The 16,761-nt window shown below is 32.5% G+C and overlaps 1 protein-coding gene and 1 long non-coding RNA gene across 2 annotated transcripts; both read left to right on the top strand.

Annotated features, from left to right (window-relative positions):
- The first annotated feature begins 7,695 nt into the window (after nucleotides 1–7,695).
- On the top strand, nucleotides 7,696–11,133 carry LOC133800795 (protein LURP-one-related 15-like). Its single transcript, XM_062238853.1, has 3 exons — nucleotides 7,696–8,066; nucleotides 8,646–8,873; nucleotides 10,755–11,133. The coding sequence occupies exons 1-3, from the start codon at nucleotides 7,809–7,811 to the stop codon at nucleotides 10,899–10,901; spliced, it is 633 nt and encodes a 210-aa protein (XP_062094837.1). The 5' UTR covers nucleotides 7,696–7,808; the 3' UTR covers nucleotides 10,902–11,133.
- A 1,475-nt stretch (nucleotides 11,134–12,608) lies between these two features.
- LOC133800793 (uncharacterized) lies at nucleotides 12,609–15,536 on the top strand. The gene is made up of 3 exons (XR_009876612.1): nucleotides 12,609–14,101; nucleotides 14,352–14,700; nucleotides 14,779–15,536. It is a non-coding gene; the product is annotated as an uncharacterized LOC133800793 (long non-coding RNA).
- The last annotated feature ends 1,225 nt before the right edge of the window (nucleotides 15,537–16,761 follow it).

Genomic DNA, 16,761 nt, shown 5'->3' with positions numbered 1-16,761 from the left:
TTATTCGAAAAAAATTATATTAGTTGAAATTAATATTACTCAGTGTTTGAATTAATATTATAGAGAGTTAAATATTATCTTAGTATAAGATAATTATTCAAGCTGATAAATTAAGATAAGGTTAATTTTGAATTAACTCGTATTTATTTTATATAATATTTATATTAATTTTGAATAAAGATATTGTCTCAATTTTAATTAAACAAATGAGAAAAATTAGGGACATATGAGTGTGTGTACACGCCATTCACTGTGCTTGCACAATGAGTGACACCATGCTCATATGCCAAGTGTCCATGGAATTTGAATTTTGAATTTCAAATAATATTTGTTTATTTAATTATTGTTTTAATTTGTTTAAAATAATTAATTAAAATAAAAATCTAACATATCAGTTTTGAATTAATTAAACTAATAGAAAATAAAATAGTTTTATTATCTTTATCGGTTTGAAAAAGATACAATCTTTTATCAGATGTATCAGTTAGAAACAATTGATAGAATTTTCTAATTTTTTGTTGGGCATCAAAATCGTGTTTAGAGGTCTACTTAAACCATTTTATAAAAAAACATGGTCCAAAAAGTAATTTGTCAAAACACAAGGTCCAAACAGGTAATTAGACAAAATACATGGTCCAAAAATGTATAAACCCAACCAAATAATATATATATAAAAATATATATATTAGGTGCAATGCACGTTTGCTTAGTTTTATTTAGAAAATTTATTAATTATTTTAATTAAGATTTTATGATTGTCATACAAATTTTAAATAAATTTACAATATTATATATAAAAGAATGACATAAATATATTAAAAGAAAAATTAAACCAAAACATTGTTTATGTTCTTGTAAAATCATTTTTTGGCTAAACTTTAATTTAGACAAAATATTTTAATTGTTTAAAGAAAAATTAGTAGCATATCTCCATATTGATTTTCGGTTTTATTAGCAATATTTTCAGCTGATTTTGTAATGTGAAAATATCTTTAAGTGTGAATATATTTGTTGCCTTATTTATTTCAAATAATCAATTTTTGGTAAAAATATATTGTGCAAATATCTTAAGATTATTTTAAGGGATTATGTGGGATTATGTCTATTCTGGAATTAAGTTGGTGTCGAAAAGGAACATGGTCAAAAGAAATGACCATGTTCGTTCTGCTAGATGAGATTGACTACGTTGCTCACTCATCAGTTTCCTTTTCTGTCGACACAGAATGCATCTGGCTGGCTGATTTCCTTAATCAAAGGAATTCGCAAATTGATTTCAAAGATACCAGAAAATTATGGCCTTGGAAAATTTTCTTGCCTATAAATATCTTGCCAAGGCTTTTGGAATTTTCATCTCTTTCATTTTGAATATTTGTAAACATTACGTTATTTTGAAGAGTGTGTTTATTTGTAGAGATTAAGTTTGTTCATCTTAATCTTTGTGAGAGTGCTGAGTGTACTTATGGATATCTATCTAGTCCATTGTAATCAGATAGTGTCTATTGTGAATGTGTTCATAAGGATCTTCGGGAGATGATTCTATCTAAGTCTCACTTCAGGAGGAAATGTGCACTCGCTATTCTTTGAAGGGAGTTCAAGAGAATTAGCGTTTCATCAAACCAGATTCGTAGAGAAGTGTACAACAAGATTGCGACAATAGTTTAAGAGGGAGTCTTACATTGTTTAAGTCAATGCTTTTGTACACTCTGTTTCTTTACTAATTGGTTTATTCTCTGGGCGTGGCCCCAAGGAGTAGGTTATCCGAAAGGGTTTCTGAACCTTGTAAAAATTCGCTGTGTTCTTTAATTTTTGCACTGTCTATTTATTGTGTTCAGTTCTGTCGTGACAAGTTCGGATTCTGTTCCGACAGAACTGCTATCTGTGTAAACAATTAATTGCCATTCCACATTTTAACTAATTCATGGTTTAATTAATTTGGTAATTACTAAAAACGGAATTTCAGTTCTTTTAGTAAAAAAAAATAATATGATAACATTTTAGATCGCAAACTACCATATTTAATGTACAAAAAAATTCATAATATTATTCAAATCACGCCTTAATGATTGGAGAATAAGCTTGTTTATTCCTGCTAGAAGAGAAATGTTGTTTTAATTTCTTATGTAGTTACACAATTATACTATTTGTACACACAATACCTATATATATATTGCATTTATAATGTTTATTGTTATTTAATATGAATATATATATTTATATTAGTTAGCTTAAGTGATAAAAAAAAAGGTAAATAACATTTTGGACATTGTGTTGTGGAAAAGTTACCGACCGGACCCTCTGTTTTGTTAAATGATAATTTGGACTGTGTGTTTTGCAAAATGGAATAAAATAATATCCTGAGTCCGATTTTGGTCAAACAAATTTTTAATATGACCAAAATACCCCTACTTTTGTTGATTAGTTAATTTAATAAATTAATTAAAATTTTAAAATAATAGAAATAAACAAAATTTAAATCTAAACCTAAACCCTAAACACAAAACTTTAAATCTAATTTTAATCCTTACTTTATAACATTAATTAAATTAATCAAAATCGAATAAAATATAAAATAAATATTAAAAATCAAACCAAATAATTAAAACAAAACATTCTCAAACTTCATAACCCAGATTCGAAATCCAAAATCAAGATTCAAAACCTAGAAATTCACCTTCTTAAGTTCATATTTCAAACCTAATTCAACATCAATACAACAACTTCAATAAAAAAAAAATTAAACTACCATCCCATATCGAATTTGATAATAATCAAGTTTGGCAAAACATCAAATAATACTAGATTTAAAGTGCACACCAAATTTCCCGTTGGATCTAGCCCCACCCTCACAGTAGATCCTCACGAACCCAGTCTTGTCTTCACACCAAATCCCTGCGAACCCACCTTTGTCCTCACACCAGATGCCGCAGGACCAGACTCGTCGTACCAAACCCCTTTGTCGAACCCAACCTCTGCCTGGCGACACAACCAGACCTAAGCAACACAAAAAATCCAAGACACCCCTAAGATGACACAACACCTTCGCACCAAACCCCATCGATGAACCGGAGAACCCTTCGGCGTAAAAGACTCGTCACTGTCATTGTCCCCACCTAAGTAGTCCATATCTAACTGAGCACCTTCATTTGTCGACTGAAGCTCCCACCCACCCCAAGAATCAAATCCAAAGAAGAAGAAGATGAGGGAGATAAAAAGAACAAAGAGATTGGTCAACCTTCCATTATTTTTTAATTTTTTGTTTTGTTTTAGGAGAGTTTTTATTAATATTAAGGAATTAATTTAATTAAATTTTTATTAAATCATATTGTTTTTTTTTTAATTTTATGTTATTAAAATATTTTTTAATTATGTATTTTTAAATATTTAAATAATTTATTAATTATTAAAACTCAAAGGTATTTTGATTATATTAAAAAAAAATTGACCAAAATTAGTCTGAGAGTATTATTTTGTTCCATTTTGCAAAACACAATGTCCAAATTGTCATTTAACAAAATAGATGGTCCGATCGTTAACTTTTGCACAACACAAGTTCCAAAATGACCATATTTACATATTTTCTTTTTAAATATAAATAATAAAAAAATTAATAAAAAATAAGATTGTATATTATATATTAATATAATAATGATATCTTTAATATTTGAATTTATATTAATTTAATTAATAATAACAAGGCAAATCTAAGAGAAAGATGCGTGCTTATACGGGGGTGGCAACTAAGCCCCGGACATAAGTCTGTCATACAATTTTGGCAACTGAGCCTACCAGACATCAACTTAGGTCCGTCATACATTTCTGAATACCTTAGGTCCAACCACATTTATCTTCTTATTGTACCTGAAATGTTAGGGTCATACATATCACAAAATATGTCATAAACTAAACTACCTAATTTTCCTTACCTTGGGGTGAAAATGAGAAGAAAAAGAAAGATTGCTTTTGCTATAGAGAATCGCCCAAAACCTTATATATGACAAAAAATATTTAAGATTAGAGACTTATAATAATAATTATACTTCCAAAATTCCTAAACCCTATAAAATCATTCATTCACCTTAAAAATCTTAAATCCTCCAAAATCCAGAGCCTCCACAAAATGCCTATTCTCAACAACAATGTATAGAGTGGGTCTTAGGGTAGTTTCGGTTATATAGTGTTTTTGAGAAGCTTGGTATTTCGACTATATAGGCTCTATACTGGCTAGAGTATTTGAGACTATTTAAGAAAATAGAATAAGAACAAAATCTTGAGCACTATAAAAGCTATAGTGATTTTGGCTATGATGTGTTTATGGGGCAAGAAGATGAGAGCTTTTGGGAGAGTGACTTTCGAAAAAGATGAGCACTTGAAGGCTTGGATTTGTGTGAAAAATGAATGGTGAAAGACTCTATTTATAGGCTCTAAACCCCAACCTCCTTCCTTAAACCTCTCCACTCTTCTTCAACAAAATTTTTAAATTTCGAAACTCCCTCCCTAATAGTAGTTTTGGCCAGCCCTCTTTTACCCATTCTAAGGTGCTACAAATGCTCTGAAGATGACACATATCCTCTTATGTAACAAAATGGAATCAAAGTCCCCATTTGTCTCCTCCTTAGTCTCCCACGCATACACCTAAGCCATTCAAATTCAAAAAATCAAATGGTTTCAACCATCACCAACTTAGTTACTTAGTTTCCTTTTTGCAAGCTTGGAGTGAAACTTAGTTCCTTAAGTTCAAAAATGAGTCAAAACCTACCCTAAAATTATGCCACACGCCTATGACTAGTTTGGTCTTCTATTTGGTTCTTCAAAATAACTCTATTATTTAATAAATAAATTCACAAAAATTCGACCTAATAAAACTATAGGAATTTCGGCCATACCCTTATATTTAAATAATTGAGACTTAATTTAATGCCACATGTATATTCCTTAGACCACCAAATAATATGTACATTAACACTATATTCTAATTTAATTAAAAACTTAAAACTATCCACTGATTTAAATCATATGTTAAAATCTTATAAGTACTAACTAAAATAATTATAACTATCCAAATTATAATTATTTTCTAAATCATATCCTTAAAGTAAACAATTTAAGCTTAAAGAAATCTTTTTAATTTCCACCACTCAAACTAAACTATAAAACAAACTAACACATAGTCATAATTAAGGAGAAAATAATAATCTTGGTTATTACAATATCGAATTGAAAATAATCAAGTCCGGCAAAACATCAAATAATACTACATTTGAAGTGCACACCAAATTTCTCGTTGGATCCAACCCCATCCTCACACTTGATCCTAGCAAACCCAATCTCATCTTCACACCAAATCCCTGCGAACCCACCTTCGTCCTCACACCAGATTCTGCGAGCCCAGCCTCGTCGCACCAAACCCCTTTGTCGAACCCAACCTCTACATGGCGACACAACCAGGCCTGAACATACAAAAAGTCTAAGACACCTCTAAGATGACACAACACCTTCGCACCAAACCCCATCGATGAACCAGAGAACCCTTCGGCGCAAAAGACCCGTCATCGCCGTTGTCCCCACCTGCGTAGTCCAGATCTAACTGAGCACCTTCATTTTTCGACTGAAGCTCCCACCCACCCCAAGAATCAAATCCAAAGAAGAAGAAGAAGAAGAAGAAGAAGAAGAAGAAGAAGAGGGAGATGAAAGAACAGAGAGATTGCTCAACTTTCTATTTTTTTTAGGGGAGTTTTTATTAATATTAAGGAATTAATTTAATTTTATTGTTATTAAATTAGATTGTTTTTTAAATTTATGTTATTAAAATAATTTTAATTATGTATTTTTAAATATTTAAATAATTTATTAATTAATAAAATTCAGGAGTATTTTGGTCATATTCAAAAATTATTTGACCAAAATTGGTCTGAGAATATTATTTTGTTCTATTTTGCAAAACACAATATCTAAATTGTTATTTAACAAAATAAATAGTACCATCAGTAACTTTTGCATAATACAGGATCCAAAATCATCGTATTTACATATATTTTCTAAATATAAATGATAAGAAAATTTAATAAAAAATAAAATTGTGTATTATATATTATTATAATAATTATATTTTTAATATTTGAATTTATATTAATTCAATTAATAAATATTTATTTTTAAATAATTTTAAAAATATATTCTGTTATATATTTATAATATTCTGTTAACACAATTATGTTCACATTTTTTATATAGAAGCTAAAGGACTATAATGACTAGTGCATCTTACAAGTGGGATATGAAAGCACCAGGTCATATTGTGTGCACTATCTATTACATTGTGATCATTATTAGATTGCTCATACTCCATTATTTAGTTTACCAATAAATTATATTATTATTAGATGGACCATTCCTTATCACATCCTTTTCTTTTAGAGAAAATAATGAGCATGGGGCTAGGCGGCTAGCTAGCGAAGCTATATCTTCTGATAAAAATATGCTAGGCGGCTAGCTAGTTAAGCTCCATATTCTAATAATAATATTATGCTTATGTGAAACGTGCTATATAGTACTATATGGTAAAGTAAAAGTAAGAAAGAACCAGCACTAGTTTTATTTCACACACCAATGTTTATAACTAGAGTGGTGTTATTTGCTGTCTAATGCCACATGAGTATGAGTTGATACTTTATGATTGATTAGGCCCCAAGCAGAAATAGACTGGTATGTTGCCCCTCCTAATGTCATATCGACCAAGTATTTCAAGAAGTACGGGCTTCCTGGAGTTACTTTACATAAATCCACACCCAACCAACGGGCAAATGTGCCTAAAGGTACCTTCATTTCTTGGTCGAAGTATCACATCGAGACAGGGGCAATCTTGCCCTTGCACGATGGAGTGGCCAATTATTTCGAGATTGCCCATTTTCAAATAACACCCAATAGGTATAAAGTACTATCAGCACTCTGTATCCTTCTATCACTATAATGACTAGTGCATCTTATAAGTGGGATATGAAAGCACCAGGTCGTATTGTGCGCACCATCTATTACATTGTGAACATTATTAGGTTGCTCATACTCCATTATTTAGGTTATCAATAAATTATATTATTATTATTATTAGATGGACCAATCCTTATCACATCCTTTTCTTTTAGAGAAAATAATGAGCACGGGGCTAGGTGGCTAGCTAGCGAAGCTTTATCTTCTGATAAAAATATGCCAGGCGGCTAGCTAGTTAAGCTCCATATTCTAATTTTATAAGCTTGTGTGAAACGTGCTATATGGTAAAGTAAAAGGAAGAAAGAACCAGCACTTTGAGTTAAAATTTTATGATTAGTTAACGATATTTCATAATAATTATTAAATTCAAATAAATAAAATTTAATATTAAATTACACCAACACGGTGCTGGGCACCACTTGTGCCCCTTATCAATTATCTTATTATTATCAACATACTAAATTATTGTGATGTAATATTAACTAGGTTACATGTGGATATGTACGATGTACGCATCACATTTCATGATCATGCATATTATTTAAAATACACTTATTAGCCACATTTTTGTAGGGTGTTCATACAGGGTTAGAGTACGTACCACTTGAGCACTATTTCGTTTCTTTTTCAAGAATATAGCATGATCATTAGTGGGGTTGGTCTATTAGAATAATGTGTCGGGAGGCTGCTCTATAAAATTAATGCTAGCTCTGATAACACCATACAGAGAAGAACACAAGAAAAGAAACGCAGTCCACACACACAGTTCTCTCTCTCTCTCTCTCTCTGTTCTTCTGTGTTGATCGATCGATCTGTGAGAAATAATGGCGCTTCCAGCTCCAGCACCGAGTCACACTCCATTGGCGCACCCGGTAACAGTGGTGGGGTCACAGTTCATGGCGCCGTATCCGGTGGAATTGGTCATCGCCGAGAAGATGCTGACCCTTAAAGAAGGCACCTTCACCGTCACAGACACTCAGGAGAACATCATCTTCAAGGTCAAGGGCTCCATTTTCAGCCTCCACGACCGTCGCACGCTGCTTGACCCCACTGATAAGCCCATACTTTCTTTCCGCCAAAAGGTTGCTCTCCGGATCTCTCATGTCTTGAACTTGAATTCTTCTGCTCGCACAAAACTTTTGATCAAGTTTGGATTTTTATTTTAAATAGCGGTCAAAATGTTATACTTTTACAGCTAAATGTTAGTCCGTAGCTGGTGAAAAATAAAATACACATTTTTAAGTTTTTGAGATATTGAAGATGTTTATGATAAAAAAAATAAAATATAAAAATGTAACATTTTGAAAATATTAGTATATTTACTAAATAATTTGGGCAAACAAAACATTAGTTATTTTTACCATAAAATATATATATTTATGTTACTTGATTTTCAAATAAAAAGAAGAAAAAAATTCTTAGAATAGGCGGCCATGAGATTATATATATTTTGTACTTTGTTAAGAATTAGTCAACAAGTGCACATATAGCAAACTCCAACGGTATATCTTGCTTGTTTTTTTAATCATATAATGGAATTTTGTTTAAAATTAACCAAAATTTAAAGAAAATCATGTTATACCAGCAAACTATTAGCATATGTTAACTATTTGTATTAATTATGATGTTATATATATATATATGTGTGTGTGTGTATTTAGATAATGACAATGCATAGAAGATGGCAAATATACAGAGGAGAGAGCTCGGATGCTAAAGATCTACTTTTTACAGTAAAAAAGTCTTCAGTCATTCAATTCAATACCGATTTAGATGTGTTCTTAAGTGGTAACACAAACGAGGAAGTACCTGATTTTAAGATCAAAGGGAGTTGGTTTCAAAGGTCATGCACCATTTTTCTTGGAGATGGCACTACTGCCATTGCACAAGTAAGATCCTTATTAATTAATAGCTAGTCTAGTCTAGTCTAGTCATTCCCATTATAATGAAATTGTTAATTTTGTTAATTGAACATAACTTATGTGATAATTAATTAATTTGAAAATGATAAGGTGGACAAATCTTTCTCTATAAAAAATGTGTATACAATGGAAATTCTTAGTTTTAACAGTTTTTTATTTATTTTCTTACAACTTAGTTAACGGCTGAGTGTAAATATGACTTAAAATTAAACAAATAAATAATTAAATAAATTAAAATATGATATTTTGGAGAAATTTTATAATGATAATTATTTAAAATTAATAAAACCATACATTTTATATTTTAAATAAAACTTAATTGAACTTAAACTTAATATTATATTAAATATATAATATATAATATTTTGTTGTCACTGTCAAATTTAAAAACTAAAACAAAGACATACCTATCATTTTGAGAAATGTTGGTTGATCACATTTTTCATTATAATTCTATGATTCAGAGTATACTGTTATATCCCTTTATTTCTCCAATATGACTAAAATATTTTATGATAATTTAAATAATTAAATTATATTTATTTAAAAATAATAAATGCATACATATCAATTTTTTATCTTATAAATTTGTGTGATAGTTTGTTTTTTATCAAGTGATTGAAGTTTTTTTTCTTCATCAAACACCAAAGGACATTGCGAGATACATTAGAAACTAAAAATAGTTTATGCATTTATACTACTGTCTACACTATGACTTTTTCTATTCTTATTTTATCTCTATTATTAATTTATTTTTAAATAATATTGTATTTTATATAGACGTCATGTAGCCATGTAAATATATATATATTAACGTTGTGTTTAGATGTTATATATGTAAAGATTATTGATATAAATATTTATATATACTATAGAACTATAATCCATTCTATTATATATGTATATATATATATTTAAAAAAACTAGGGAACTAGTTTTTATTAAAATTATTAATAGTATTTTCAACTTTAAAACTAAGCAAATGTGCATTACATGTTCCTTTACCTAGTATCTATATAAAAAGTGTGTAGATAACAGAAATTCTTGGTTTTAACATATTATTTTGTTAACTTTAACAGAATATTCTAAGTATTTAACAGGATATAATTTTAAAACTAATTAAAAATATATATTTATTAATTATATAATATAAATTTAAATATTACAAAATATCATTATTATATGATAATAATACAAATTTAATAAATATAATTAATAGATTCTATAAATAAAACTAAGTAAACGTACATTGCACGTTGTTTGTATATAGTAATTATTACATACACGTGCATGAGTCAGTATAAAAAAATGAAGTAATTAGTGAAGCAATCTCTTTTAAGGTTAATTACTTTGCAAAATAGTTTTTTTTTCCAATAACCATTTTACAAAATGATTTTTTTTTTTTTAAAAAACATTGAGAATTTCTAATAAGATGTCGAGAATTATCAACAGGGTATCAAGTGTATCAGACAATCAAACAAAATATCAGAGGTGTCATGGTAGACCATTTTACAAAAAGAAAATCTATCAAAATAAGATTATTGTGCAAATTAATAATTATAAAATAAAGTTATTTTGTTAAACACTCTTAAAAAATATATAATATAATGTGTGATTTACCTTTGTAAGAATAGAATGTGGAATACAATGGAATTCAAGTTTAGACACTATAAAAATAGCAAATATAAATAGTAGGATGAGGAGTATGATAAAAATTCGGCTTAATAGGGCTCTATTTTCTGTCCTATAGTTTATAGACTATGAGAATTTATTCTTATACATAATTAATTTTGATTTTTACTATGATTTTATTATTAAACTAAAACATATTATCCCTATATAATGCAGATGCATGCGAAAAACAGTGCTTCAAGTGTATTTCTTGGAAAAGATGCATTTAGAGTGACTGTGTTCCCTAATGTGGATTACGCTCTAGTAGTTGCGTTCGTGGTCGTTCTCCATGAGGTAAATGCAGACCGAGTCGGTGATGACTGAATTATAATCAAACTCATGCCCTCTCGAATCAACACTTGGTTAATAATTATTATTATGTGTTAAATTAATATTTAATCGGTATGGTGAGATTATATTGTATGTATGACTTTTTTAATTTTTTCTATGATCGATCAGACATCATTATATATAAGTGTGATGATGTGGTTTGGTTTGTATAATTTCTAATTCCCGTCATGCCGTTAAATAAAGTGTTATATTTACCTATTACAAATTTTTATTAGTTTCTTTATATATATATATATATATATATCTATGTATCTTCTATTTGTGCAGATAATAATTTTTTTTTTTTGAACAGTTTGCTATGTTAACTTTAATAGAATATTCTAAATATTTAATAGAATATTTTTTTAAAACCAACTTAAAAATAAATATTTATCAATTATATTAATATAAATTTAAATATTATAAAATATCATTATTATAATAAATATTTAATATAAGACTACATATGTTGACCCTTGATTTGGTCAACGGAACGGAGTCAACAAAAACGATAGAAATAAGATCAATTCCCCACAAGAAAATAAATGACACAATAATTTATAGTGGTTCAGCCCCAAGTGATGGTAATGACCTACGCTCACTTAGTATTCTTATTAATGTATGATGAGAACTTGTGATTGGTAAATGAGGGTTTACCAAGTCTCACAAGCTCCAAAAATAAATACAAAGAATTGTGCAAAAGCACTTATTTTCTCTCAGTATAAAAAAGATCCCCGTTATGAGCCTTTTTAAGTCTTATTTATAGGCTCAAGGATCTCTCTATAGGCTGATGGGCCTTATTCATTTTTAATACAAACATATCTGAATAATAATATAAATTACAATTCTTACATAATTGCAAGATCAAATATCTTTATAAAATATCTACGATCAGCCCTGGTCGCTTATGAAACATGCCCTCTGTTGTACGAATTCTCCTCTGGTCGATGGTCGACCAAAACATATCCACTTAAATAGTCATGCGCATCTCACGTGCGTACTAATCTTGCCACGTCAGCAAGTGAATCTCTTTTGGGTAAACATTTTCCCCCAAGTTTATTTTACTGCGATCAGCATTTAATAAACTTACTCGACCAACTACTCGTCTGACCTGTCACATCTGTCAGCACCTTTTCGAAAAAGTAAGCAATCATGACCTTTACAGTTTCCCAAAAATATTTCAACGGTTATTACGATTCCCCATACATCGAAATCTCAATCCCATCATTACTTTTCAACAACACCATGATTAGTATAAATATATTACCTTTCCAACTTTCACTTTTTACCGAAGCTTTCTATCTCCTCAAGAACTGATATAAAAATTTCAAGAAAAACCCAGAAAACTTCTGTGATCCGAGACGTTTTCGACCAACTTCAAGCAAAAGTTTTTGCAATTTCTTTACAAATCGTAATCCAAGTAAATTTCGAACCCACCTTCTCTTTTATGCAATATAGAATAGATTTCATAAGTTTTTCTGATTGTGCCTCCATTGTTCTTGAAAAAAAGCTTTTCGGGTAATCGGGTTTAGACAAAGATACATGAGAACATGCTAGAATAGGGATTTTAGGTAGTATAGAATACTATGTGAGGCTTAGAAATCAATGTGGGACATAGGAGTACTAGTTTAGGGTCCAAAATAAATGTGAAAATTTGATTTTACTGTTTTTGGAAAAACTGGGTTTTTCCCACCTGTTTTCGGAGTCGAAAAGTTTTCTCGAAAAAACTTTTCACATTTGCTTTTTTATCTGTATTTTCAAACTGCTCACATGTTTATAGTGTTTATACTAGGATGTTGCTGGTCGTATAAAAGCTAAACTTTTATACACGAGCAACGTTATCCCTGTTATTCTCTTTCTCTATCTATTGGTCGTAGATTCTCACTTCCCCTTTGCTCTTCTCAGATATTCATGCATGATCCTTGGGGAGGTGAGAGACCAATAGACGATGATCTTCTCGCATTGTTATTCGAGCATCAACAACAACCTTCCTTTCCCTTCCTTGAGCCTTCATCTTCACAAAAAAATCCCGCGACTAGTCCTTCAGTCAGTCAACCACACATGGATCATGTCAAATACACTGCTCGTAAGAAAAAGAAAACCACCAATTCACCTTCTAACCATAAATCAACCAATACTGAGGGTCCGTCAAACGACCCTCATCCTTTAAATTTTTCACCACCAGACATTCAGCCAAAAGCCCGTCATGGCGATGGCCCCCAAGCAGAAACAGACTGGTATGTTGCCCCTCCTAGTGTCATATCGACCAATATGGTGGCCAAGTATTCCAAGAAGTACGGGCTTCCTGGAGTTACTTTACATAAACCCACACCCGACCAACGGGCAAACGTGCCTGGAGGCGCCTTCATCTCCTAGTCGAGGTATCACATCGAGGCAGGGGCAATCTTGCCCTTACACGATTTTTTCCAAGGGGTGGCCAATTATTTCGAGGTTGCCCCTTTTCAAATAACACCCAATGGGTATAGAGTACTATCAGCACTCTGTATCCTTTACAATCACAAAAAAGGGCATGTGCCTACCCCACACGAGATCAACTATCTATTTGATCTTACATCCAACCCCAACCAAAACAACACGGGGTTTTTCCACTTCTGTCACTAGGAATTTGCTTGCATATTCCTGAGTGATGTTACCTATAAGTTCAACGTAGGAAAATATTTCCAAGAGTACTTCCTCACTACAGACCCGGTTGCTGACAACTTGGCCTTCACACAAGGAGGTAAACTTTTGAATCTCCGGTTGTTCATTTTTATTATTTTTTCCTTTTCTTGTCCTTAGTAATTTGGTTTTGCGTCCAGGTCCATGGCACCGACCAGACCCCACTCCAGAGATGGAGATGAGGGCCGCAGTCCTAGCCAATATGACGAACATAGAAAAGAGCGTCAAGGAGCTGGTCACTGAAAGAAATTTAAGGTTGGTCGGCCTTTTGGATCCTCATCAAGAAGTGAGGGAATCCACTGCGGGGAGTGCCATTGGAGAGGGTACCGAAGGACAGGAAATCCCCGAGCAGCAGCAAGATGTGTCACAATCCCAGAGCCGATGACCAACGGGAGTGACCATCCGAGAACCATCTAGCAACCCTCAGGTTACTGCTACCCATGCCCACCATGGGAGGGGAAAACAAAAACTACCAGAATATACCGGCCCTATATTCGAATCATCTGACGAGAACGGTATAGACTTCTGGCTTTTAGATAAATTTCCCATCCCCTGTCACTCATTCGATAGGGATGGTAACTTTAAATTTACGAATAGTAATTTTAATTCGGATTTCTTCGAGGCAGATAATGAGTGTAGCTATAGTTCTATAGATAATGTATCGACCAGTAATAATAGTTCAGGTGTACTACTTAGAATTCCTCTTTACATTATAGCATTACTACCCCAAACTACTTTGTCTGATCGTTTGTTTTTGTTTTGTAGTCATGCCGTCTGAAGATGCTTTCAACATGTATGCCTCTTTCGAAGCTCCTACGAGCAAGAAGAAATCGAGCAGAAGGCACCTTGGGGAGAGCAGTAGCGAGCCTTCCAAGAAAAAGGCCCAATCAGAAGACCCTCCGACTCCAACTCCTTCTAGAACTACTACGCTTCCTCCTCCTTCAAGCAGGCAGAGGGAGCCCCGGCCGCTGAATTGCTGAACAACGCTTTTAACGCTACTTATGAGAAGCTGCAGAGATTTTCCAGGCACCGTCGCAGCCATGAAGCCTTTGCTCATCTTCCCCCATTGAAGCATAGCCAGGTCATGAGCTGCGGGCTTTCTGAAGTCCTCAGTGTAAGTGTGTGTGTTTTTTTAGTCGAGCAACATTTTCTCTAATTTCCTTTAACTGTTTCACTTTTTCTCTGTTTGCAGGGATTCCTGACCATGAGCCATGGTTGGCGCCGTGCTGAGGAGATCAAGTCCTAACATGCCAAGGAGATCAAGGTATGCGAGGATAAGGTTAAGGCGATTGAAAACAAAGTTGCCAATCTAATCGAGGAGTTGAAGAGGAGCCAAGAAGAGCTAGCCAAAGCTACTGCTGCCAAAGAAAAGTTTAAGGAGGCTTCAGAGAACAACTTCAAAGAAGCAACCAAACTCTAAGAGGACCTGGCAGCCAGCTTGAAGGAGGCTACTGAGCTAGAGGAGCGGGTCAAGCTGCTCGAGGAAAACCAATTCTCAAAACCTGGAGAGGTTCTGAGGAGCAATCTTCAATTGCTTCTATTTGTTTTGGAAGAACAACCCTAGGGCAAATTTTGACTACCTTCCCGAGCAGATGAGGCAAGTTGAAATTGCAAAGTGCACTGCTCGCCTAGAAGAGGAAAAGAAAGCTCAGGAATCTCCTGAAATTTCCTTGGCGACAGGCATCGATGGAGCCGAAGAAGATGCAGGGACAACAATCGACCAGAAATCTCAGCAAGACCCTCCTCCAGCTGCACAATAATTTGTTATTTTTTTTTACTTTGTAACTAAATTATGTGAACATTGGTTTGTAATGTTGAGATAATTTTACTGCGTAATGCAGCTTTTCTTTTAATTTTAATTACATTCGAGCAGCAATAGCTTGCGATGTAAAGACATTTCATTATGATATTATAATATTTTTATTGCTATTATAACATCTGTTCGTATGACCGAACTTAGCATACCACTTTGTCTAGATTTTGCAAAATTTTACTAAATTTTTCTAAAAATACTCTTAAGTGTCGTAGTATGCTTTCCCTTATTTTTCTCGTGCGATTACATATTCCTGTTGATATGCTTTGCTCAGTTAGTATGCTTATATGCCCCCGAAGTGATCGAGGAGCTTAAGGTTCTCGGTCACTTTCCATAACCAAGTCCTATTCGAACATTACTGCTCGCGTACTTATAAACAATTAATGATGATATAGCAAAACAACACACGTAATAAGCAAATACTTGTAATAAATACAATAATTGGCAAGAATAACTGGCTGCGCACAATTCCTTTTATTTTTCATAATAAAATGGACAAAATCGTGTTTGTACGAGTGATCAAGAATTGATCTTACACTTATAGGTGGCCGGTCATTTAACTGACTAGCCCTTGTTCATAAACTTGTAAAAAGTAAAGTTAATACAAGCCAATTCTTTAAAAAGAATTTTTTATTGATAATACATGCACGGGTGTTCTCCATTCCAATAGCAAGGAATGAGATCTCCATTTAAGCGAGCAAGTTTATATGTGCTTGGTTGAAGGATTTCTTCAATTTGATACGGTCCTTCCCAATTTGGTCCAAGTACTCTAGCAGTGTGATTGCGAGTGTTGAGAAAAACTCTTCTAAGTGCTAAATCCCCCACGTTGAACTTCCTTTCGCGTACCTTAGAGTTAAAATATCGAGCGACCTTTTGCTGGTAAGCTGCTACCCGAAGTTGAGCTTGCTCACGCCTTTCATTGACTAACTCCAAAGATTTCATCAATAATTAACTGTTCGTGCTCTGGTCGTGTAATGCCCTGGATAGCCAAGACCGTTACACTGTGTGTTTATAAAAGTGCTAGACTTGCTAAACAAGTCATTTAATTAAAAACGCGTTACCGAAACTATAATGGAACTAGGGTTAAAATATTTTGGTCTTAAAAGTCGCATTTCTTATGAATAACATTTCCTGTTTACACGGGATCCCAAAAATAATCAGATTAAGATCATTTACAAAAGATTCACGATTAAAATATAATATTAGCCATACTAAAGCAAAATAGACAGTTCAGCGATCCCTGTCCTGATCCACTCCTCGACCAAGGCGACCGCACAGCTGACTATGTACATTCAGCCCCACAGCTCTCCATCTCAGGACTGGTCTAACTTGCCTTTACCTTTACCTGCACCACGCAACACC

Source organism: Humulus lupulus, chromosome 9 (genome assembly GCF_963169125.1).
Source record: "Humulus lupulus chromosome 9, drHumLupu1.1, whole genome shotgun sequence".
NCBI classification, from domain to species: domain Eukaryota; kingdom Viridiplantae; phylum Streptophyta; class Magnoliopsida; order Rosales; family Cannabaceae; genus Humulus; species Humulus lupulus.
The sequence above is the reverse complement of the archived record's forward strand: the minus strand, read 5'-3'. Positions and strand labels throughout refer to the sequence as shown.

Bases quoted from the DNA above. Each gene is read 5' to 3' on its own strand.
- LOC133800795 (XM_062238853.1), top strand. From the start codon at position 7,809: ATGGCGCTTCCAGCTCCAGCACCGAGTCACACTCCATTGGCGCACCCG. The intron at 8,067-8,645 runs GTTGCTCTCCGG...GTGTGTATTTAG, and splicing joins TACTTTCTTTCCGCCAAAAG to ATAATGACAATGCATAGAAG. The intron at 8,874-10,754 runs GTAAGATCCTTA...TATATAATGCAG, and splicing joins GCACTACTGCCATTGCACAA to ATGCATGCGAAAAACAGTGC.